This window comes from Colletes latitarsis, chromosome 2 (genome assembly GCF_051014445.1).
Source record: "Colletes latitarsis isolate SP2378_abdomen chromosome 2, iyColLati1, whole genome shotgun sequence".
NCBI lineage: Eukaryota > Metazoa > Arthropoda > Insecta > Hymenoptera > Colletidae > Colletes > Colletes latitarsis.
Genome location: NC_135135.1, coordinates 12,572,198 through 12,597,695, shown reverse-complemented (window position 1 = coordinate 12,597,695; position 25,498 = coordinate 12,572,198). Strand labels below are relative to the sequence as shown.

At 39.3% G+C, this 25,498-nt stretch overlaps 1 protein-coding gene across 23 annotated transcripts in view; it reads right to left on the bottom strand.

The window, feature by feature from the left end:
• The window catches only part of Pmca (plasma membrane calcium-transporting ATPase 3), a 146,784-nt gene that overhangs the window by 43,981 nt on the left and 77,305 nt on the right, over window positions 1-25,498 (bottom strand). For 15 of the 23 annotated variants that reach the window (XR_013081716.1, XM_076782853.1, XM_076782855.1 and 12 more), the window contains one exon: window positions 21,697-21,829. The exons of 2 other annotated variants lie outside the window; for them this stretch is intronic. Coding sequence is in view for 17 of the 21 variants with exons in the window: in XM_076782853.1 (XP_076638968.1) it covers window positions 21,697-21,829 (133 nt within the window). In the remaining 4 variants the exon portion in view is untranslated. Of the gene's footprint in view, window position 1; window positions 2,297-4,730; window positions 5,117-7,678; window positions 7,764-7,791; window positions 8,178-17,984; window positions 18,054-21,696; window positions 21,830-25,498 lie in introns of those variants that run through there. 6 more of the 23 variants (XR_013081734.1, XR_013081735.1, XR_013081736.1 and 3 more) reach the window with 5 other exon arrangements.

Below are 25,498 nucleotides of genomic sequence, written 5' to 3'. Positions count from 1 at the left end.
CTATCAGGAAGCGAGGAGGCAAGCCAGCGACACACAAGCACGCCATACTCGTGTATCTCGTTGTGTGTCTCTAAATCTTGTGTCGGTGAGCGCGCGCGCGCGTCTATGTGTACGTGTACGTTCGTGTGGCGTTTTCGTGCTGTATTGTTCTGTAAGATGGCTGTGGTGCTGTTTACTCGTCGTCGTATTCGGCCATTCTGTGCTTTCTCGTTTATCCCGGTTCTTACGGGGCTAATGTGTGTGTGTGTGTTCGTTCGTACATGTGTGTCTGTGTCTGTATATGTGAGCGCACGTGTGTAGTTCGTTCTCTCTAATGGTGTCTCTGGTGCACATTGGACTGTTCTCTTCGACGTGGACTTGGTTGCATTTCACCCGAGTTCAGACTTAAATGACTGCGTTCGGGGGCGAGTGGTTCTACCGCCTAGCCTAGGTGGCGAACTTATACTGTGGCATACATGCGCGCATCTACCTTACTGTGCGTACCTACCTAGGGTGGCTGGAAAAGCCGGCGGGGATTCGCAACGGGGGCCAAACAAACGGGATAGTATCGAGTTGTTCGCTATGTACCGCGACAACGATTCCAAACAAAACAGTTCCTTCGACGTCGATCAAACTTGTTCCCGAGTCTGATCGACTTCCGTTCTCGCTAACAAAGCGCTAACAGACTACTTAGCCTAGGACAATCTGCGTCTCGCTCCGTGCAGACTTCCGCGAACATAACCATCCCTATTCTCGGCGTTCCAGTTGATCGGTTCATCGTCCATGAACGAACAAGATAGAAGACTCGAAGCAAGAATAAGGACACTTCTGGTTAACTTTCGTCGACCCTTCAGCCCGGTCTCTACCAACAGAGATATCAATACTCGCACCAAAAATTACATCCAAACTTACAAGTTAACGCTTTGCAAACGCATCCCAAAGAAACCGTACCGCGGAGTTTATTTAAACAGCAGGACGGTTTGATTCCAGACTGAAGGGTTAAGAGCCTGCCTCGAACAACTTAGAATCGAGACAGGTGTCCCGGTGACTATGGTATCTCGCGCGAGACAAATAAAAACACGTCCCATGCGCGGTTTCAAGTACTAAAAGCCTGTTGATCGTGTCCAATTAGGAATGGTCCGCGACAGTCCTGAACCGAGCTAGAAAGTGGAGGCTAATTTTGATGAAGCCACACGCTTGAACCGCGACCTATCGACGATCACGAGGATCCGTACGGCGAATAGATAGGAAAGAGAATAGCGTGACCGTTTGGCAAAAAAGAGTCAGGCGGAAGTGTTGAGAAAGGAAGAGAGGCAGAGAATGTACACTGTGAAGAGAAAAAGACACATAGAGAGTAAAAGAGTTACAGACAGAGATTTTGTACTAATTTGATGGCGATGCTGCTCCGATAATTTCCTTTCTTAGTGTCTTAGCTTACAGATACAGACCGTCCGTTAAAAACTTCCTTATTTCTGCGAATCGGTCGTAGTTTCGGACCGTTCAACTTTACAAGCAAAATTCACGAAGTCGTTTCATCGCATTCGAGAAATCCGAGTGCACGTAAATCCGTTATCGAAAGCGCGATTCAGCTACGAGATCAATGAATGGCGTACACGCGGGCAAATTGTTACGAATTTGAGGGATCGATTAACTTGCCGCGCGAGCAACAGCTTCAGCTTCATCGATCCCCGATCGTCGTGGTCTCAATTGCATTTGGTAGTCAGTTCCCAATTCCCAAACTCGTTTATAAAGCCTAAAACGATCGACTATCCTAATCGCGGGTCCGTCGGTTCTACGAGACCGAGGACGTCGCTGTGCACCGGTAGACAAACGAGAAATACTTTCGGGTATCCCAAGCAGTCTGCAGGCAAGTAGTTTCCTTGCATTCGAGCACCAACAACAAAGACCAGTCAGTCTCGGTGCCAGAAAGTCGTTGGTAGTCGAATATTCTTCTGTGCATTCGGAGCGCCAGAAACGAGGGGGATTCTTTTTCGTTGCGCTAGTCCATTCGACCGAACGAATACACTTCTTCTCGCGATCGAGCACTGGAAACTGGGGATTAGCCTCTTGAACTCCAAGGTCCGTAATAAGACGCACCGTGCGGATTGGCTCGTCCCTCGAAAATCGGTACCGGGGACGCCCCTAATCTCGCTCGACCGATCGAGAACTCGGGTCACGATCGTTCGAACGAGGACGCAGGACACCGGAAAGGACCAGATTACATGCCGGCAATTAGCTGTTACAACATCGTAGGTAATCGTACACGAGCCACTAGAAGCTTCTGCTTGACGAGACCCTTAGGAGAACGCGCAAACCACTGCAACAAAGTCAACCTTTCTATGCCACTCGCGCGCAATGCCGTGTTAGGTCGGGCAAACACAAAGTCGATGCAAACACTGGCAATCGTGCACACGCACACTCGCACACTGAACGTGAGAAACGAATTAGTGGTCGGGCTGGAGCGGATATCGGGATATATTATTGAGAGACGAGACGATGCAAGAAAAGAAGGGAAATCGTCTTGCACGGTCCACATAATCCCCTCCACTTCTTAGGTTTTTGGTCATTACTGGATTTACCCATCAGAAACCAAGTCCCTAAACAGTGGAAGGTATTATACAGGGTGTTCTGCCACCCTTGAGAAGTATTTTAATGGGAGATTCTAGGGGCCAAAATGAGACAAAAATCAAGAATACCAATTTGTTGATTGAGGCTTCGTTAACAAGTTATTAACGTTTAAAGTTCCGCGTGTAGAACAGCTACGTGCGCGTGATAGTGGTTCTCATTCAGCATGAGAAACTCTACTTACTGACGTATCGTGAGTGAGAACCACTATCACACGCACTTTAAACGTTAATAACTTTTTAACGAAGCCTCAATCAACAAATTGGTATTTTTGATTTTCGTCTTATTTTGGCCCCTAGAATCTCCCATTAAAAATTGTTCCCAGGAGTGACTGAACACCTTGTCTATTTAACAATCCTCTTCGCCCCTTGCATCGTTTAGCTTATAATGTGCCAACATCTCGTCTCCCTATAGTACTTAGTCTATGGTCGTTTTTCTTGCCCCCCCCCCCTACACCCCACCGTAGGGTAAACAGCTTCTTTTTGCGACGAACAATAGCGTCGATCATCGAGAACCAGCAGCGCTGCTCGCTCTTTTTGACTCAATAAACATTCAGTCCACTTAAACTACTTGATAACCCTTATACGAAATTGTTTGAAACAAAAGTTGTAGGGTATAAAGCAAAACATACGCTAAATGAACGCTGTGACCTTCAAATCTCAATAGAAAAGCAAAGTAGAACAGAACTAATCACGACAATGTATGTTTCTTTTTACAGCCCGCAACTTTTGTTTCAAACATTTTCTCATATAACAGATGGGTTTTCAGTAGTTTAGCGGTGGATCATTTTGTATGAATTGGTTGGTATTGAGAGCAATACTAAACGCGGTTTTGACGTTTCTGCAAATAAATATAATCAAGACTTTTATAATAAAAGTGAAACAAGTGTACAAAAAGGAAGAAAAGAAATATATATATATAGATTTTAACAGCCAAACTTTGTTTGCTTATTCTTTGAATTTAAATAAGGAAAAAATGTTGTATAAATATATGTCGTTTAGAGTTTTCAATATGGAAAAACGAGATAATAATGCAATAGTAAGACTGCGTGTGAAACTTTGCACGCGTATTTGATCATGTTTCTAGATAACGCATTCAAATTGGTACACTATTATCTTTATTATTGTTTAAATAATTTCATGTAGTCTACGGTATAATATTTTAAATAACTACCTCGATTTTTGTTGTTATATGAACATGAAATAAAAAATTCGAATACGATATTAATTTATGTACCAGCCACTGTGATTTGAACCAATATGAAATCATTTTTCTATAAAATGAAAATCGTACAAAGTCAAAGTTATACAAGTTTTAATTTCTTTAGTTAATCGATCCATTTTTAAGATACCATGATGGCCATTAAAAGCAATAGATTGCAGGAAACGTGCAATTACTCGAGTAACAATGAAGATTACCGCGTGAAAATTATACTGCGTTACCTTGAATAATGATTAAACACATGAGAAAAAGTTTAAAATCCTTACTGCATAACTGCAAATTGTTTATTTTAAAAATCGTCTAAAATCGACGTCAAACATTATCCATTCCTCAGAATTGGATAAATCGAGAAGGGCTAATACTATGGCCTCCAATATCGCCCAATCTCACGCCACACTGCAACATAGTACTACTATTTAATATTTGTATTATAACTTTTAAATAAAGCTCTAAATGTCATATGTTTACATAAAAATCTTGTCACTTTTACATTCAAAGAATACGCTGACAAAATTTGGCTGTTAAATACAGGGTGCCCCGCGGTTTTCTTCCAAACTACAAGAATTTAATATAGAAATCAAAAAAAGTATGAACGCTTTTAGAGTTAAAACAAAGAATTGTATGAATAGGATAAGTAATACATTTTAACCTTTAGATTAAGCTCTCAGTTTGTATATAGATAAGAATACTTACAAATTAAATTTGTAAGAACAGGACAATAGAAACACAGACGCAATAGGAACTAAAGGATCTAAACTCTTTTAGTTCCTATCGATATCTACTTACCTTTCTTCCTGTTCTTACGAATTTTATTTTTAAATATTCCTACTTAACATGAATATTCACTTGTTCCACTTTTTTACGGCAGGTTCTCCATTATATTGCTTTGCAAAATTTATAAAATTGTCAATTTCCCAGAAGAGAACCTACATAATTTCTCTTTCTCTGCATTTACAACTGCTCTTAATACGAACCTTTTTATACATGTGGATGCAGCAATAAAATTTCCTTCCCGAGTTTAAATTATATCAATCTATAAGATAATCTTGAAGAATTCTTACTAGTTTATGTTGCTTTTTCTTTCATTTATATTACTTTTGCCAGTCATCAAGCAACGCTGCTCGCCGAGGATCGGCCAGCTCGTTCGTTAAACAGCAAACGAAGCGAACTCTACCTGTAACCGAAAACAGGGCAACCGGGACCGTGTTCTCGAAGGCAAGATTGAGAGAAAAAATGGGACAGGAGACAACGTTTGACAATGGACACCGTGAAGCATCTTCCTAGAAAGAATCTGTAAAAGAGAAAGGCAAAAGCAAGTTAACGCACACGCTTGCAAACATGTTCCAAAGAAGACTTTTCACGGACTGTCATCGAGGACGACCCGGTCCAAGATCCTTGATCGGAGAGAGAAAATGCAGGGAGAACAAACGCAAAACAGAAACAAGCAGCAGAGTGAGGGGGGGAAATAGGGAAGATAAAAACTCTGCTCGACCAAAAGCAAAATCGCTTAAGCTGGTCATGACGAAGAGAGTGTCCCCTCCGGGCACTCTCGTCCTCGTGCAAGTGTGTACGTACGATGCCAAAAGAAGGAGTGTCGATGGCTGGATAAAAAACAGGTACGAGTTCACACGGCTGCCACGATCAGTTGCTTGCTTTCGTTCTAATAATCGCAAATATTATCGTAAAGACAATATGAAATGACACAGGGGGGGGGGGGGGGATACACGCAGCACACAATCAGACAGCTAGACTACTGAAAAAGAGCGCAGGCAGTCAGTGGTCTACCGGCACAAAAGGCTCCCACCGGCCAGCCCACACCAACTACACAAAAACACAGTTGTGCGACGAAACATCGTTCACTGTATCCGTGCGATCGATCGTCGCCGTCGTCCATGGTCAACCATTCCTTCCAACGTTACTCCTCCTCTTGAAAGTACACGAAACGGTGGCAATTTAAACAGAGGCTTAAGAACTTTTCCTCGATATCTTTCTGCTCGATTTTTTGTTAGTTTCTTTCACGACGATACACACATCACGACCCTTTCGCTACTACAATCACTTTCGTTTGGTGATCCAAACATTCGTACGAAATTAATGTACCTCGCGAAGCTATATGTATAATGCAAGCAGATATAGAATCAAACACAAAATCCCCTTTCTCAGATACGTTCCAACGACATTAGCTGCTCTAAGCGAACCCTTTGGATAATTATGCACGGTGTACAAGTTGAATTAGGCTACCTAAACATTTTCCTTGTTTGCAATGACGCGAAAATCATTCGCGGCACAATTTAAATTATTACATAATAACACAAATATTTAAGCTAAATTGTGGGTCCGTTACGACTAATTAGGTTCGTATCTATCGACAAAAATAACATTGTTATCGATGGGCATTACTCTGCTCTTATATTATAATCTTTCAGTTTTTCATTTTTAGTGTTCAAAATCATATTAAGGTCTGTTATAAGATGTAATCTTTGATAAAAAAAAGAATACTGATCTACAATATTTCCTATTCGAAATTATTGAAATTATGTCGTGAACGGTTCTTGTGTCATTAAAAACACAGGAGACAGGTGGCCTGCTTCAACTTGGACACTCCGTGTAGCTGAGTACGATTTCAGTGATCTTGAACTATGTTATTAGGTATTCCAAGTACCTTTGTTCTGTATATGTTACAGCCACTCGGATTTAATTTTTGAGAAATTCGCAAAAAGATTGCTACTATTACATTGAATCCTAAATACACACACAAGTCCGTGATAACGTATACTAATACAATTAGCATTGGGTCTGATTTACTGCTTCTGTAAACGCAACTCGATGCTATATGTATCACGGATAAACCTAAAGATTGAGTTTAATCGACTTTAATATGGGGACTCTGTTATAATCAAAATAAACGAAAGTTATGTGTATTTGTTATTGATGCTATTTATCAGTAATTCGAACCAAACATTATACTGCTTTTTAATTTGTTCTCTAGAAACATTGTTGTAGGCTTTATAATTCTTATTCTCAACTTAAGTGACAAACAGCGTTTGGCGATGCCATTTTCCATACAAATCTATAAGATAACTTGTTTTTGGTCCCTGCTTTGATAATAATGAATTTCGATTTACATGGCCAACTGGGATGATACTTTAAATTAATCTAATCGAATTTATTCAATTAATTACCGGTTAAGAAATTCATAATCATTAATGTAAGTCAAGTTCAATCTTTAAGTTCATCCTTAGTACACAAGGTGGAATGAGACCGGTGGTGCAACCAGGATAGGGGATGATTCAACATGAGAAAATAAGTCGAAAAAATAGAGTAACTTTTAAACTGGCTTTGAAAATTCATTGAGAATGCACTGGAGTAAGACTTAAAGCCTCGAACGAAAAACTATTCTTTCTTTTCGAATAATTTTCACGCGTAGAATCATCTCCAACTCTATCGAACCCTCCGTTCTGCTCCATCTTGATCGTTGTCAACGAGTTTCTAGAACAGCTTCCAATTGTTCACTCGAATCAGATTTCATTCGTTTCCCGGCGTTTCCATTGCGACCCGTTACAGGCAGCGGCTCGTGTCAGCTCCAAAGCAATTACATAAGCTGTCCATGTTCACAAAACAAACAGTCAAGACAGTAGGCACGCCGTGTTAACGACATTCACGGTAGAGAAAGGGCGAGCGTGTGTAAATCGAGCAGTGCAATAGAAATCCAAAATCAGCCAGGGTCCGACGGCGACGGTTTTAAATCAGCACACTGTACGTACGTCGACGATCCGTCCTGTGTATGCGTACGTATGGCAAGTTGACGATACAACGTATTATTAACGGCAGGCGATCTACATGAGCTACGTACTTGTTTGTACTCCGACAGGATAAGTGTGGCGGCGGGCAAGACTGCCGCCCCGTTATACCTCAGTCTCCCGAATGGGTTCCGCTGGCTAACAAACCACAAATCATACCATCAGTCTTAATTTTTATCCTCTCCTTAGCATCAATACTTTTACAGCGTGTTTTTTTTGGCGTTTACGTCAGTATTCAAATCCTTGCTTACGCTGGTGGCGTATGTGTCTTTTTTGTTCTGTCTTTGGGTGGGTTTTTGTATGCTGCCGAACGTGTCGTTTTCGCTGGCCAAGCTTTCCAGCTATCGAGGGCCCGCTGAACGAGGCTTGTGGGCTTGTATGTGCGTCCGTGTTTGTGTGTCAGGATGTCAGTCCCCAGAAGAGTCGCAGGGTCTCCGGGACTCGAGGCGTCGTGCGAGTAGCTGTGGGCTCAAGAGGAGGCTTCGAATCACTTGGAATATTGTTCAAAATTGAGAGGCTACTCCGAGCTCTGAGGACGACAGTACGAATCTTCTGCAATTACGAAATTGAATTTTGAATTTTCATGTGAACCTCTCCGTAATGGTGGTCAACGAGCAATAACAGTGTAATTACGAACATTGGACGGAGCAATATTTAACCCTTAAACGACATCCGGGCTGTTTAAAAAAACTCTTGCTTTCGATCATATGATACCTTGTGTATTTCACACTGTTTCATGATAAGAGATCGCTCGTTAAAGAATTGGTTCTTTAATGGAAACTGGTGGTTTCCTGAACACTGCATTTGTTGGTGGAATGCAGTGCATTAATTTATTTATTTGTAATAAATTTCGGTGGCTACACACCCGTGCTTATTAATTTCAAGAAGGTATTATTTAATTAATAGTCTATTCATTAGAGCAGTTATTCCGTTTACATTCACAAGGAGAGGTTGCATCTGCGGGGACGCCGACTGTATTAAAACTTTTCCTGGTAATTCTGGTGCAAAAAGTATTTAATATTAAATTTTTAAGGTCTCCAACAACGTCATTGTGCGAGTAATGGGATTACAAATAAATTCTAATTTGTATTTGGTAACCTCGAGTGTTTAGTCTAAGCAAACTTTCAATTTCCTGTGTAGAATCATTGCATAACAATGTCATTTATAATGAATTAAATTTTTGCTCTAGAATCATCAGAAGGAGTTTGTATAAAATCGGTGACCCCACAGGTACGACTCCTCCTTATAAGAATAAGGGAAAACGCAGATTTCACAGTAATCTTTTATCAAGAGCTCGAGGCCACTTACCTTTTCCGAGTCTTTCTCAGAACATTGAACAAAATCTTTTCATGTAAATTCGAGGCCCACGTAAACTCTAATTTAGGGCTAAATGATCTGACTGAATTCAATTGTGATAAACTTTTCCTTACTGATAAAGCCTGATCATGATTACAAAACTTCATTTTGTAGTTGTAGTCTGATTTTATCAGTAAGGAAAAGTTCATTTTGCAGTTATAAGAGTGTACACGTATCTTATCTTACTTTAAGTTTGTTGGATGGTCTACGAAGACCATAAATTCTCAAGATAGTGCCTCTAAGACCAGTTTTCCAAATCTCATGCCGCTACAACGAATACGGTACTATAAGCGCCTTCCGCAGCAAGCGTTCGTTTAAGGGTTAATACAGAGTTGAAACTTCATCGTCATTTCTCAAAGAAGATCCTCCACTGTTCAAATAATGTCGAGTCTAACGATATTCTCAAGACACGGGTAATGTGTTTAACTTTGAACAATATTTAAAGTCACTCGAACCTTCGCATAACTGAATCGAAGCTTGAAAGCTCATAAAGAACAGAACTGGATACTCTAATTGCCACATGCAAATGTTCCTGAATCCAACGAGATGTGAAGCTTTCAATAAAGAAACAATGAATCCTACAAGTTCTATAGAACCATATAAACGTGATAAAACGCGGTCAAGAAATTCTGATTGCAACACTGTAACTTCAAATTTACCAGAGCCGCTACGAATAGATGTATGTTTTGCTGGTGGAACAAATATAGCGCGTTATTTGAGGCACACAAGGTTTGTTGACATGTTGACTGCCAGACCAAACCTCCGAAATTCTTCACGAGACCAACACTTTGCTTTTAAAAAGCTGAAAGTAAAATTTATCGTGGTATTTACTTTCTGTAACATCTCATCTTGTTAATTAATTTTTTTAACATCTTACTGACGTGACAGTCAATATGTTAAGCGATATCCTTTCTGGGTTACAAGCTGTCAAATGTAATTTTATTCTAATTCTTTTTCAACAATAAATTTCTTTAATTTTCTAGTCTGATTGAAGTAATGATGAAGTAATGATTCTCAAAGACCAATATTAAATTGATTTATGTGTATCGATAAAAATCAACTTCAACTATAGTTTGACAATATAAGTGTGTCTCAAATATCTCACAATATTCCTTCCAGTGCATTTTTCGACACGTATCGACATCGCGTGCTACAGATTCATTTTCAAGAATGTTCCCACCTGGTTATTCGGTTAGTAAAGTACGGCGAAACCTCCCAGACGAAATTTTACCGTCAGAGAACTACAATGGAGTTGTCGATTCTCATAAATGACCGAGCAAAATTTCATATTTATATACAGGATGATTCTACACACTAGGACAAGTTGTAACATTTTTTCTAAGAAGATTCATACATTAAAAAAATTAAATCCCGCAATGGGAACTGTCTTTCGAATAAATACTTTTTCTCTTTGGTGCAAGTATAATATCTGTGTGCATTTGTTTTTTAAATATAACACTTTGCAGGATATTTCATATTTTATATTTTACATTCAATGACTCAAATTGCGACTCTTCATTTTCGCCGCAGTATTAAGTTTTTGCAATATTTTTGTAACTGAAACCTTCTTGGTGATCACAAGTAATTAAATTTCAATTTTGATAACACTGACGGAAATCTAGGTGGTTACATCTGATGATCTACTCTATATGTTATCAAATGATCATCCCTTATTGCGAGATACATCTTTCTCTTATATGAATTCATCGTATCCAATGCTTGTCCTAGGTTCTAGAATTACCTTGTACAGAAAAATCCTCCAAATATCACAGAATCCGCCAGGGAAGCTTCCCGGGCCAAGTATTATCGTTAACGTCGTCGCTGAACGCTTAATACAAATCTAAAGCAAAACGATTCACTAAAAATGACAGAAATGTTGTGACATTCAAAACAGAAAGCGCCCTCAGACTTCTACGTATATAATGCAAAGAAAAAGCTGCGCAAAAATGCTGATTAATTGTCTTGGAGTCCCTTTTTGCAGACCGTTCTTCCGACTCTAACGATGCTTACGCAGGAGCTTCACGAATGATTTTCTCGTCGATTCTTTATGTTCCACGGACTCGAAGTACTCATTTTCGGTCTCCTCTGACCAACGGGTCATCCCCGTAGTACAGTGTATGCGCATCCGCCTCGAGTTCCCGTCGGGATCTCCCGTCAGAGAGCTTGTCTATGGTTGAAATATGTCGTGTACGTGTACATGTAAACTGACTGCCAGTTTGTATCCCCAGTGAAGGTTTTGTTCAGTGAGAGCTTCAGCTGTCGTGTACACGGCAGACAGACAGACAGACAAAACAGACTGTGCACGTACATCATACGCAACAGCACACGTACGCACATCGAGAGGCACACGATGCATTTGGCACATACCACCATTAATAAATGTTAATGGTATCACAGCAACGGCACACTGCAACGATTAAGAACAGAAATAAGAGACACAAGGAGCAAATCAGCCAACGGAATCATCACACCGGTGTGTCCTGACGGACACGCGAAGCCTCGTTTCTTCAACGGCAAGAGAAACACAGGATGCAATAGAGCGTGGCTCGATTAACAGAGCGTTTTTTTTGTTAATTTTTTTTTTGTTTTTTTTTTCTTGTCAATGCCGGCACTGTTTGCCCAATTTTGTACGATCAGGACTTCCGCGCAAGGTCCGCATGCAGCGAGCTCACACACGCATAGCACACGTACAAGGTACTCTGGGGCTGCTTTTTCGCAGGTGCATCTCTCGTGAATCGACGTCCGGGGTTTGCTAGGGATGATCTAGGTAAGCTTCCGCAAGAGAAACTTTCTCTTTGTGAGTTTTGACGATACTTGTGGTTGCTTTATGTTGTTCCGGGACGTGTTACGCGTGAATGCACGACGGCGCAGCTTGGCAAGCCTTTCAAGAAATAGAATAGCGTTTTGCGAGCGGGGTATAACATTTTTTACACTTGTGTCTATGTCTGACAAGGAAGGGCCGCGTAGACTTGAAAAATAGCCGAAAATAATACGTACGTGTTTTCTTTAGGCTACGTTAACTCAAGTCTAAAGGGTGAAATTACCTTCCAAACTTTGACTCTGAAAGTGTTAACTCGGAAACGATTAGAGATAGAAAAAAACTGTTTTGACTAAAATCAAATGGTTTTTACGTATGAGAAAAAAATGTTCAAAAATGTATAAAAAAAATGCATCTACCATGCTTATTCGAAAAGTGTTCTGTGAACAATTGCTGTAACTTTTCAGATAAACATGGCAGATGCATTTTTTTAAACATTTTTGAAAATAGTTTCTTCTGATATGTCAAACACCATTCAATTTTCGTCAAAATATTTCTTTTTTATCTTCAACCCTCAGCACTTTTGGGATCGAACTTTACAGGGTGATTTTAGCCCTTAAATTTGAGTTAAAAAAATACGCATGTATTATTTTTGGTTGTTTTATAAGCCTACAGAGTTTCATATAAATTAAAGCTGGATTGTTTGCGGCTCTTCCTTGTAAGTGCTTGATATTTCCTCCGGAGATGGATTTTTCGTGTCATTTTGTTCGAATTACCAAGGATAGTCTTCCGGAGAAATCAACCCTTTGACTGCGATGCACTCTGACTCGGAATCATCGCTTTTGCGATTGGATTGGAACTGAATTGAGCCTGATACAGAGAAGAAAGACGTTTCTTCGCACAATTATAGTTTTCGTTGTTTTCAAGTGGGAAAAATAAGAAATGATGCACGATCGTATATCCCTCCTTGTTTTTCCAACTGAGAACAACGAAAGCAAATGTATAATCGCGTGGCAAAAAGCCACTCGTCTACATTGGGCCTTACAGTGCGATCGAAGTGTAACAAGATAGTTATAAAGGGATGAAATAACATGTTTCTTGCAGTCAAAGAGTTAAAGACCCTCCGTGGAAAGTAAACGATACCGGAAGTCTTTGGGACACTGGCCACGAGATTTCTACGCTAAAACTGTTCGATTTCGATTTCGCAAAAATTGGGGGAGCAAAATGTTCACTTTCGCGACATGCATCGAGCAAACCTCCGATGACCAATGTCCGACGAGAAACAAAAAACAAATCGAAAACTCTCGGTACGTTTAGGATCGCTAAAACCTTGGTAAAGACTGTAAATGCAACATATTCCCTGAAACTAAAATTTCACGGATTAAACAAAAGGGTAAAGTGAAATGAATCAACCGAGGGATGTATCTGTGTGAGGAACCACCGAGTACCGCGATGCACCGTAAAATTAACATCCCCTCGTAACTGAAAATCGCCACGATGATTCCGTCAACGGAACAAACAAACGAGTAATCGACAAAGTGTGTCCAATAAAGAGACAAAGGAAAGAAATAAACTGCAAAAGCGTACCTTGCCGCGCGTGTATGTGTGTCCCGCACGCATATATACGCGTACACATACATATATGGATACACATACGCGTATGCATTACACATACGCGTGTGTAGATGGCACATATATCTACGTATATACACGTATATACGGGCAAATTATATACGTACATACATACGCACAGACGTGCATGCAACACCTTAGTATCAATAAAAATAAAAGAAAATTTTTTTTTTTAATTTACTGGCTGGGAGAAAAGTAACCGGCGTAGGAGATTTTCGGATTGTACTCGTCGGGTCTTTTGATTCGATCTTTTTTTGGGGGAACAACAAAGTAACGATACAATAAGTTAATTGACAAGAGTTAGTGAGGTGAAATAAAAAAAATGGCGTCAGATCTGGAGGTAGAGAGTTGCTCTGTGCTCCACATCCGAAGAAAAGAGACGATCACAGGTAGGAGAGAAAAGACGTGTTGTATTTTCTTTCGGGAAAGTAGGGGCAGTTGGTTCTAGAGAATTAAACTTGACAAAGGAACATCTTGTACGCCACATTAACTTAACGAGTTCCTTCATTAAAAGGCACGGTCTTGTGCGATCTATTTTCGGTGGAACATTTTAGCGTTTCATAGAATATTTATGGAAACGAATGTATTGTAAATTTAGTGTGAATCGTACAAACGTTCAAACGTACGTTTGAAGTCGAATTATTACGCGAACCATTTTATATTTTATTTCCTAACACGCGAACGAACGAAATTATCATTATAGAGGGTGTTTGATCTTGCACATCTTAATAACTTCATTATTATTGTTGATACAAAACAAGATTATTTTTCACACATTAACATATATTTCTTATGATACAATGCAGCATTGTATTTCACAATTTAATTAAGATATGCAAAATAACAGAAATACCCTGTATAATACAGGATGTGCACCTGACTCTATCTAAATATCTTCTTCAATTGTGACGATACAGAAAATATTTTATACGCAATTTAAACGTTATCAAGAGACCAATAATAATGATCTTGAAATAATATTCTTTGCAACATTTGGTGTCTTGAAAATATTTAAAATTGCGTATACAGGGTGTTCGGCCACCCCTGGGAAAAATTTTAATGGGAGATTCTAGAGGCCAAAATAAAACGAAAATCAAGAATACCAATTTGTTGATGAAGGCTTCGTTAAACAGTTATTAACGTTTAAAGTTCCGGCCGTACTGAATTTTTTTCTCGAAAATGCGCAAGATTTTGGGGGTATGTCTATTGACCAAAAATGATTGTAATTGACTCCCGCAACCGAAAATAATTTTTCCAAAACGAAGACGTTTTTTTTCCGTCGAAAAATTTCACACCTTCTCGAATTTTTTTCTAGAAAGTGGGTAGGATTTAGGGGGTATGTATGTTCACCAAAATTGGTTGTACTTGACCCTAGAACCTAGAAATAATTTTTTTAGAACGATTCGAAATTTTTTTTTCTCGCCGAAAAATTTAGACACCTACCCCCTGTCGATTTTTCTTAAAAATTCCTTTTTCATTTTTAGTAATTTTGTTTGACGCCCTACAGAAAAGTTGTCTAATACTTTTTTGTAGGTACCCATGAGCTCTACTTCAGAAAAAAGTTTCATTGAAATATATTCACAATTGTAGGAGTTATTGCTGTTTGAAAATTGGACCATTTTTATGGGGTTTTTCTTATTTTGCGGGGTCAAGGATCAACTTTTCGACTATTTTTGCGATTTGTACATATTCTCCACCAAAATACGCGTAGTTTGCTTTTTTAAACATTAAAATCGTCCAATTCGTTCAGAAGTTATGACATATTAAAGATTCGCATGAAAATTCGGGCAGACATTTCTGGCCAGAAATTATATTTTCGGTAAGGAATTTTTTTCTCGAAACTGAGTAGAATTTCGGGGGTATGTCTGTTGACCAAAAATGCTTGCAATTGACCCCTGCAACTAAAAATAATTTTTTCAAGACGATTAGAAAGTCTTTTTTTTCACTCAAAACTTTTAGCACTTACTCGAATTTTTTTCTCGAAAGTGGGTAGGATTTCGGAAGTATGTGTATTCACCAAAAATGATTGTAATTGACCCCCGTAATCGAAAATAATTTTTCCAGAACGATTTGAAATTTTTTAATTTAGTTATTAATAACTTTTTAACGAAGCCTCCATCAACAAATTGGTATTCTTGATTTTCGTCTTATTTTGGCCTCTAGAATCCTCTATTAAAATTTTTCTCAGGGGTGGCCGAACACCCTGTATAGTAAAAGTTGGAATTATGCCAGAAAATTAGGACCCGAAGCCAAGTATTTGTGAAGTAAATGGATAAATTTTAATTATAGAAACAGCCTGAATCGACTGTAGTAAAGGACAGTAAAAAGAAGAAGTCCTTTTCTACTGTCGAGCTTTGTGGTGAATCAAATAATTTCCTCTCAGTGATGGGGATGATCAGTTCGGACATATATCCAACCATTACAATCTTTTTTTGTATCACCATGATTGGAAGATATTTAGGTATAACATCTTGTATAGAAACGCTTCAAAACCGAGAGAAGTGGCGTACAATGTGTTAACACGTTCAACTTAGATCATCAAGTACTTCATAATCAGAGATGGGCAGCTTCGAACGCTCCAGTAATTGAAATACGTATAAAATATTAAATACTTGTATTCAATACATAGATCGATCGACGAATACCTTAGCATTTTGTATTCAAAGACTCGTCGAATACCGAATGTAATAGTATTTCAAATTCTAAGTCCAATTAAAATAGAAATACTTGCATTCGATATCACGTTTGAACAATTGAATTACAATTTCTGCTTTCAAAAATATATTTAACGCATTATAGAAGTTCTTTAAATTTCAGTTACAATGTATTCATAACTAATAAAGAATTTATAAATTTTGCATGAATTGATGGATGAATAATTGTATTGATAAATTTGTACGTTATTCATGAACAATAAAATTTGCAAATTTGAGGTTTATATAATTCTAAAATATTTATCTATATTATTTGAAAGTTATGCGTTCGTATAAAATTTAAAAAACATATTTAAAACCAAATAAAGTATGATGTATTTATTCAGCTATCGAATACCAAATGCTAATGTATCAAATGAGTTATTCGAAGACATATTTTGCCCATCCCTGTCGATAATATTTCACTATATCAATAGCTTTAACCGAACTAGCTTTTTAAATGTAGATTCCTTCAACACAGTGGATAATCTTCCATTAACACTTTGCTGGCCCTTAGTATGGTGCTACAATTTTTCACAAAGCAAACGCTCAGAACAGTTGACGACTATCTTATCGTTAAATGTGATCGTCGATGTAGCACATCTCTTTTTAGGCGTCTTGTACAAGTAAGCCTAGAACTTTACAAGTCGATAATACTCTATTCGGTTCCTATGTTTGCTGCGAATATGCAAGTACTATTGATTGTCCATAAAAATAACTTGTCACACTGAAAGCAGAACAAGAGCAGCTATATACATTTGGCCTTAAACTATATGTCGTATGTTGTACAGCCAGCAAAGTACCAAACTGAAGACATTAAAGACGAGGACAAAAACTTAGTTGATTTGCATTGTGTGAATTGTAAAATTATCAGCCAGGTTGAACGAGTCGAGGAAAGGAAAAGAAGCAAGTAAAAAAAAAGGCCAGACAAAACCCCTTGCCTCGAAACGATGAAGAAGATCACACGTTGTTCGAAAACACGTATCTTTAAATTATTTAAAACGTTATAAACTTCCACGCGATCTCAAACTCAACACCTTCGACGTGAACTCGACGATCGACGTTTCTGTAACGATGAAATGAATTATTCGAGTCGTTGAACGATTTCAAAGCAAGGGGTTGAAAGAATAAGAGTCGAAGCAAGAACAAAGACGTAATTAGGTGATACTGGAAAAAGTTTCAACGACTTGAGAGACGTCGGGACAATTAACCTTCTGATGCCGGAGCAATGAATTATCTTTCCTTTCAGCGGAACACAAAAGGGACACTTCGTTCCGAATGTTTGCATTCAACGAGGCATCAAAGGGCTAATACGAACACGGGAGAGAAGAGGGAGATTTAGAAGGGAGCAGCAGCGCAAACGAAGAGGAAATAGAATGCCCCAACGGCTTGAATGAATGTCTCTTCGCTGTGTCAGAGCATCGACTGGCACCCGGCAAAAGAAAAAAGAAAACAGCACGGATCTGCGCGAAACAAGCGAGTAGAGGCTCGCGCGACTCGCAAGCAAAACTGCGATAAAATAGAACAGAGACAGGCGAAATAGATATACACGTTGGAGAGACAAACAATCAGAAGACAAACTTAGGGCTGGACAAAAACAAAAGAGGCAGACAGAGTTAAAATAAAAATTTTTTTTTTTCAATAAGAAAGAAAGTCAAGGTGAGCGTGAATCAACGTTCAGAAAGTAGTAATGTTAAGAGCGAAGAGAAACTGGTAAATAGAAACCAAGTACGTCAAACTGGAAAGCAACAGTAAAAGAAAAAGAAAAAAAAAAAAAGAAAAAAGAAAATCCAAAGAGTAAGAGACAAACTGGTTAATGGAAAAACAAAGGTAAATATATATATAGTATGTATATAAAAAAATAAAGAATTAATATTTAAGAACGGTCAAACAGTGCGGAGATTGGACTTGCGGACTAACCATATAGTAATCCTGAGAGGGGGATCTGCCTGTCACAGATACATTCTGCACCAGAGTTCTATTGCTCGTCTGAAAGTAGGTTACACATTCAATTTACATAATTAGCTTAACTGAGTGGTATCTATAATACTTGTTTTTTTTTTTTTGTTTGTTTCTATGGCTTACATGGTAACTCGCAGAGACGCAATTGGTGAATTGTGTTATATCTTTTTCATAATTTATTTATTTTTGTTTGCCGCGCTAGGTCGAGAATAGTGTTACGAGAGTAAGAAGAAAGGAAATAAGACAGAAAGCGAAGTAAGTGAACAGAATAAAGAAAGTGAAGACATCTTGGCGAGTATCGTCGCGATTATCATTCCTCTTTTGTAGTATTTGCCTTGGACCATGCGAACACGTCCCATCCGTGTGCTATCGAATTATTTGAGAGATCGGTTCCCACTTTCGGAAAAGAATGGCGTTCGTCGCATGTCCAAAAGGCGTTCTCACAGTGAGTTAAAATCGGTTTGCCTCGCGACTGTGTAAAGTAATGTCGTTTACACGATCGCGAGTCGCGGTTTGATCAAGTAGGCGCTAGCTTCATCAGACTTAACCCGTTCCCTTGAGAAAAACCAAAAAATGGGTGGCGGGGCGAAAAAAATGAAAAGAAAAATACAAGACACAGGCGTTGTCGACGAGGAAGGGCTGCTTGTTTGTCCTTTCCGACTCTCGCTCGAGCATCGATTCCTAAGTTGTCCTCATTCCATCGCTAAACTTGTTTGGTGCATTAAAATTATCACGTACAGAGTGTTCCATTTATCGTGAATGCCTGAAATATCTCCGATGCCACCGAAGATACGTGAAACCGACTAACCGTGCAACTTCCTCTTGGTCTCGTGTGTTCGATAGCGGCGGAGACATTTCAAATTCCCGTGATAAATGCGACAGCCTGTATAGTAAGAGCATTGTGGTGTTACTGTCACAGTCTGAATCTTGAAAATTCCTGTATATTAATTAACAGTGTCGGTAAACGAGTCTCTAAATACCAGAGTCTGTCAGTTAGCAAGATCCTAATAAATTCTCTGTCCATGTTAAAGATATTCTTGTGTTTCTGTAAACAACGTTAACGAGAGCCTTTAAACACTGTTTTCCGTATTAAGCGTTCCTCCTGGAAACTGCCACGTATCGCTTCTCGATTCTTCGTTTGTGTCCCTTGGTCAGGATCCCTTGAAACAATACCTTGAAGGAGTTCGAGGGTACTAAATCACAGTTACAGAAAACCGTTCGTGATGCGAGAAATGAAAGACTCGTTGACGAAGGAGAGCGTGATCCGACGTAAGCTTTGGGACAGAAAGATGGGTCGAGGACTGCGTGGACCACTGCTAACTTGATAACAATTGATCGGATCTGTGCCGCTACGTCGAGCAAATTGATGACTAGAGATCTATAAGGCCTACGTGCTCAGATTCTAGGGATCTCAACGATTAGACACAAGCCTGAGAGATCTACCATAGCGGTTTCTAAAGCCCTACAGCGGGTGGATTCGTCGTCGAACTTTACGACGACCTTTGCTCGTTCCTAGCGACTCTACGAAGCTCAAACTGACCGAAGGGAACTCGCTGTAAACGTATTTTTCTTGATTTATAGTGGCCCCATAAAGGAAACAGAGGTTAACGAACCGAACGACCCCAAAAGACGTCCGAGTGAGTAATCGTTTTTAGGAACGGGCAAAGATCAACGATCTCGCGGTCGTGCTGCTTGGTCCTCGATTCGATTAAATCACCGACCGATTCCCCGCGCCACAATTAACCCCTTCGAATCGTCGTTCCAGAAGCATAATTTTGTTCATCGAAGGAGCGACGAAACGAGACTCTGCGCCTTCCTAATGGGAATTTAGGTCTCCTGCAAAATATATGAACATGAGTTCAACAGAAGACACAAAACAGGAGGGGGATTGCTCTCGAAGGGATTACTCGAGACATCCTTGATCGTGCGACACGAAAGTTGTTCTTCGAGAACAACGAGTGTTTCTTGAAAAATTTCGGGACACGTTCACCGATCGTTACGTGGCAGTGAGCGCATTAACCCTTTATAAGTCGTCCACAACAGAGGTTCCACCTTCGAAACTTGCTAGAAATATATTTGTCCTAAGTCTGGAGAAGCTTATTCGCTCTGAAATAGAAAGGAACACGTTTAAGTCCCTTGTTCTCTTAGAAAATAATCAACCACGATTGGGAAATTCAAAACCTCCACCAACGAGGTTTGAAATGTTGCAAAGAATCGTTTAAGAGACGAAGCGTATCGCCACTGAAGTTTTTTCTCCGCCTTATAAAGGGTTAAAGGTTAACTTCAGTCACGACAGAGGATACGTCATCGACACACTGGGATGAACTTTAGATGCGCGAAACGAGCATCGCAAGATCTATTCGTCGTTAAAATACGATCGTTCGAAGATGGGAAATGCAAGAACGTCCTGAAGACGATCCGGATATGGCTCTCCACCACTTAAACTTGGGACGGTTCGCTTCTCATCGCCGAGCTTTTTTTTTTTTCTTCCTTCGCTCGAACATACTGTTCGTGGCTAACACAGAATCGCAAGATCGGCCAAGAGGGTAACGTAAGGTACGCATCGTCGAGGTAACACGGCAAAGAACTCAAATGAAAATGCAAACCAAGGTAAATAACGTTATAAAAACAACCGAGTAAAATAAAATTAAAGAAAACGTATGAAACAAATTATATACAGGACGGATCATTTAAACGGCAACGCTTTGAATGTCTCCGTGTTTTACATCTATACGAAAATACCATCTAGAACGAAGCCAAACTGTCAGGAACGATCAAAATTATCCCAAAGGCTGTTCTTTCTTGAGACTTTAAGAGGATCAATGTCTTTTTTAGCGAAACCATTAGACGGATTAATTCTTCATTCTGTGTCTGAAAGTACAAAAGTGTTCATTTAAAAAATATCGATGACTTTAAAATCTCAGAAAAGAAGGGGACATTGGAAGTTCTTGACTTATCGTTGCGTTTGCCTGTTCTAAATAGTCTCGCATATTTACAAGTAACGGAGACGTTTAGGCGTTCCCATTTAAATGTCCATTCTATATGCGAATGCACTTTTAACTGTACACGTATACAGGGTGTAGTACAGCGTATGTTCGCCGTTTCGGGGAAGGACCCGGGACATCGAATCGATAAACAAAATATTGCACAACAATTTGTAGAACACATTAGCGAAAAAAGCAGGTTTCGAATTTCTGGCAAAACGTCCCAATAGGACAAAATACCGAGACGCATGGTCGTGCAAATTTTTGTAACGATCGTTGCGTCCCCGAGTCGACCTTCGACCCCGGAGTAAGCGGCGTCCATTCGTTGTCGCGCACCCTGTACAGGCGATCATGGTAAAAAGAGAACAATTTGTTGTTGCGATAACATGGTATTTCGGGCGTTGTAATATACACACAACGGTGGTGTACGCGTGTTTAAGAACGTTGAACACAGCCGGCCGGCGGTGACGAATGGTGTTCGTCACCCCTAGAAAGCGGCGCCAGGGCGTCGACGGAGGATCGTCGACCCGAGGCCCGAAGAATATGTCGAAGCGTCGCGCGGCTGTTCTCTTATCATCGTCGTTCTTGTCATGTTCTCTAGCTTTCCCGGGGACAGGGAGGGGGGACCCGAGAGAACGCTGACTTCGAGTGATGGTGGCATGAGAGTGAGAGATAGGGATAGTTACCTGTGTCTGTAGTCGTGTTAGACCACGGAGCCATAGAATTTGTCCTTTGCGCGGCTTTTTATCCGAGTCGGGGTCGAATTTCTCATCTCCGAGATTGATCGCACCGATATCATCCGGCTGGCCGCGGCCCCATCTGTTTTTAAAAAACATGAAACCAATTCTTCATCACTCGATCCCTGTTACATTGGTCTATAATCAAAGTAGGTAGGTTTTTTTTTTGTTTTGTTTGTTTGTTTTTTTTTTGGATTATTATTATTTTTTTTTTTTTTTTTGTGGCTGATGATGCGCATCGGTCAAAGCTCGCAGAGCCGGCTCCTCGACGCACTGCACCCGAAATTTTCACTGTTTTACGTTTTCCCCTCGCTCCTTAGCTTGGACACCTAACCACGGTCTCTAACGGTGTCGACGATGCTGGCAAATTTATCTTATTAATTTTATTATTGTTTTTTTTCTCTCTTTTTTTTTTTTTTACTGGCGAGAATCGATCGGCGGCGGCGCAACGGTGATCGGAAGTGGCCGAGAAAGGAAAGCAGACGGACAAAGAGATACGCAGGCTGTTTCAGTGCAATTTATGGTAATTTCAGTTAGCGGAACCTCGAATCCTGAAACGTCTTGTTCGACTTCAACGACCACGGTAAGTTAGCGGATAAGCTACGCCACTCACTGAAACCAGAAGTAGTTTTAACGATAGCTCAAATTATGATGAGTCTAGAGAAATTTCTCCCTCGAGATTCGAACCGACAGTTTTTGAAGTCTCAACCCTCGACACTGACAGTGTAAAATCACTTCAACCCCTCAACGTAACTGTTCCTTTACTATGCCTCAAAGTCAATTTCTAAGACAAATTTGCATTTGGTAAGCGTTGTAATTACAGTCGATCAATATCTGAATGATGTGCAATTTGTACTTTATTATAGTATAGCTTTGTTCATAATAAATAAAGTAAATATTTCGTTGTTTATTAAAGCAGTTATGTTGACGATTTCAACCCCTCAACGTAACTGTTTCTTTACTATGTCTCAAAGTGAATTTCTAAGATAAATTTGCATTTGGTAAGTGTTGTAATTACAGTCGATCAATATCTGAATAGTGTGCAATTTGTACTTTAATATAGTATAACTTTATTCATAATAAAGAAAGTAAATATTTCGTTGTTTATTGAAGCAGTTATGTTGACGACACAAATCAGTCATTTGGATTCTAAACGGCATCAGTTAGATCTGTATTGTGCTCTAGGCGTCGTTGAGGGTTTACTTTGGATAGAAGAATCACATTAAACTAAATTTTCGTCCTACTATACTAACTAACTGAGGGTTAATATCATCCCAAAGATTGTAGCTACTTTCCTAATGTATGTATATGGTTGCTTAACATCTTAGAGTACCCTTCGATTTTTATAGAAATGAAGTTTTTTTTATCACTGAAGAAATAATTTTCAATTTAAGAAGAAGGTATTTTGCCTAGATCCTCATAATAAGTGACTTCGATACTATCGTTCTTACATCCATAATCTAATTTAAAATTATCAGTTTAAGACACAATTAAATTTTTAGAAATGTAAATATTCTTTCATGATCTGGATTGTCCATGAATCCAGAATTAATTAAAACATGCCATATTTAAGTTTTAATTTCTTGAAAAGGACCCAAAACATGTGTTCAAAACGTTGAAGGAATTTCAAATAAACGTATGTTCTATGGATATTGTTTTAAAAGTAAAAAACCGCACACTATTTTTGTCATTTAATCCACTGGATATTGACCAGCAAACAAAGGTAAAACTCTATTGTTTCTTTTGTTCTATTGACTGCTCCTACGTAAATAAATTTTACAATTGTGTTGCCTTCGATAATATTTTGTAGACAAGTGATAGCAACTTATCGTTTCTAAGAGAAAGTTTGTATCACTTCTCTGAAGAAGCTTGAAGAAAGAATGTTAAAAATTTGCAATGATAAAATGTCTAAAACTAAATACAATTATATATTTACAATTACTATATTTAACACATTCGAGGCCGAACTTTCAATTTATGGAGCATGCAACATCACACTGCTCATAGCAGAGCTGCAAAAATGTGGACCGCTGCAGGGGATAGTTTTGTAATAACACGTTGATTTCAAAAATGTTATAATGATTAATTAATCAAAATAATACTTTCACTAAACATTTGCGAATAGGCGAGACAAGGTTCATTTCTTTTAAAAATCGAAGAATGCTCTGAACTTTTGAACGGCAGTATACAGGGTGAGGTAATTAACATGCTAACCTTGACCAACTTGTAAATTATGCACGGTAAAGCGATGTATACATAGTATACGTAAGTTGCATAGTTTCGAGGATGTCATTAGACGACGCGTGAATCTTTTTCTTTCTAAGTGAAAATGTTTCGGAGATTGGAAGACAAACTTTTACTTTACATGGCAGAATTTGATAAAATAATAAATATTACGAATAAAAATATAAATATATCAATAGAAACATTTTGATATGGACACATAAATGACCAAGATACAATTTCCTTTTTGACATATAAAATAAAACTCATGTAACAGTGGACCTATTAAATTTTGCCACAAAAAATAGTATTGTATTTTCTATATTAAAGTTGACTTCAAATCTCCAAAGCACCTTTGCTTCTTAATGCATTGACTGCTACTTTCTATATTTAAAAATGTCCTCGACATTTGTTCAAATTATAATATGAGCATATTTTACAGTATTCCTAGTTAAAGTAGCGTTATTTATGATATTCTAAATATTAGAGCTCTTCTATTCTGAACAACATTCCAACACATGTCAAGTGACCACCGTGGCAATCATTGATACTAATGTTATCAATTATTTGATACAGCGCATAAGTTACAAACTATTCAGGGTGTGCATGTTAGGCGCCTCGTCCTATATATTCCACTTCTAGTCAGAGTTGGACATTTTAATTCGTCAAGGCAAATAAAACGTTATTCCCAATCGACTATCCGAATAAAATGTTTTAACAACTCTGTTTCCAGTGAGGGTCAGGCGTGTAGCTCGCGTGAACTTAGCGCCCGTAGCTCTGAAACAGCCGGTAAGATATACACACATAGAAGAAACAAATGTTGCGGCGTGTAAGAATGAGCCAACGAACGAGGGGATGCGATGAGGTGCAATGCGGACAAAGTGAGCGATAAATGCGGTACCTGCTGATGGAACGGAGAACGAATGACACTCGTAGAAAAGCGTGTGTACATGTACGTGTACGTGTGTTGTGTGTGCGGTGATGACGAAAGAGATACTTTTGTACTTGTCGGGAGAGAAAGGCGTCAGCGATGAAACGAAACAGAAGGAAACGAAAACGCAATGACGATGAGGAGGAATGGGTGGATCACAGAGGAACGATGCACGCGTTACGGATACGTGGTACGGGTAGGGACCGGTTGTGATCTTGAATTCTTTCCTTCTCCTCTGGACCAGGTTCTATTTCCTTTCCCGAATCGCGACCGATTTGTCACGCGCGAGCCTGTATTCTGGTTCCCTGCGATCTCGTTAGTCGCCCAGCGATGCGGTCTCCCTTACCTGTTAGAGGGACAGCTCGAGTAAGCTCAAGAACCGCAACTACGTCTCTATGTGTCCTACGACAAGTGGCTCGTAAAGCTTCAACAAGCGAATGCAGAAGATTAAAAAAGGTGAGAATCCCCAACACGTACATGTGCCGCCTGTCCTCTCGACGCACGTTTCGCTTTCCCAACACGTTACACGTACAGCGGACCAGGCCGACCACAGAAGCACCCAGAACATTTCCTGCATCGATAACCATGTCGCTTTTC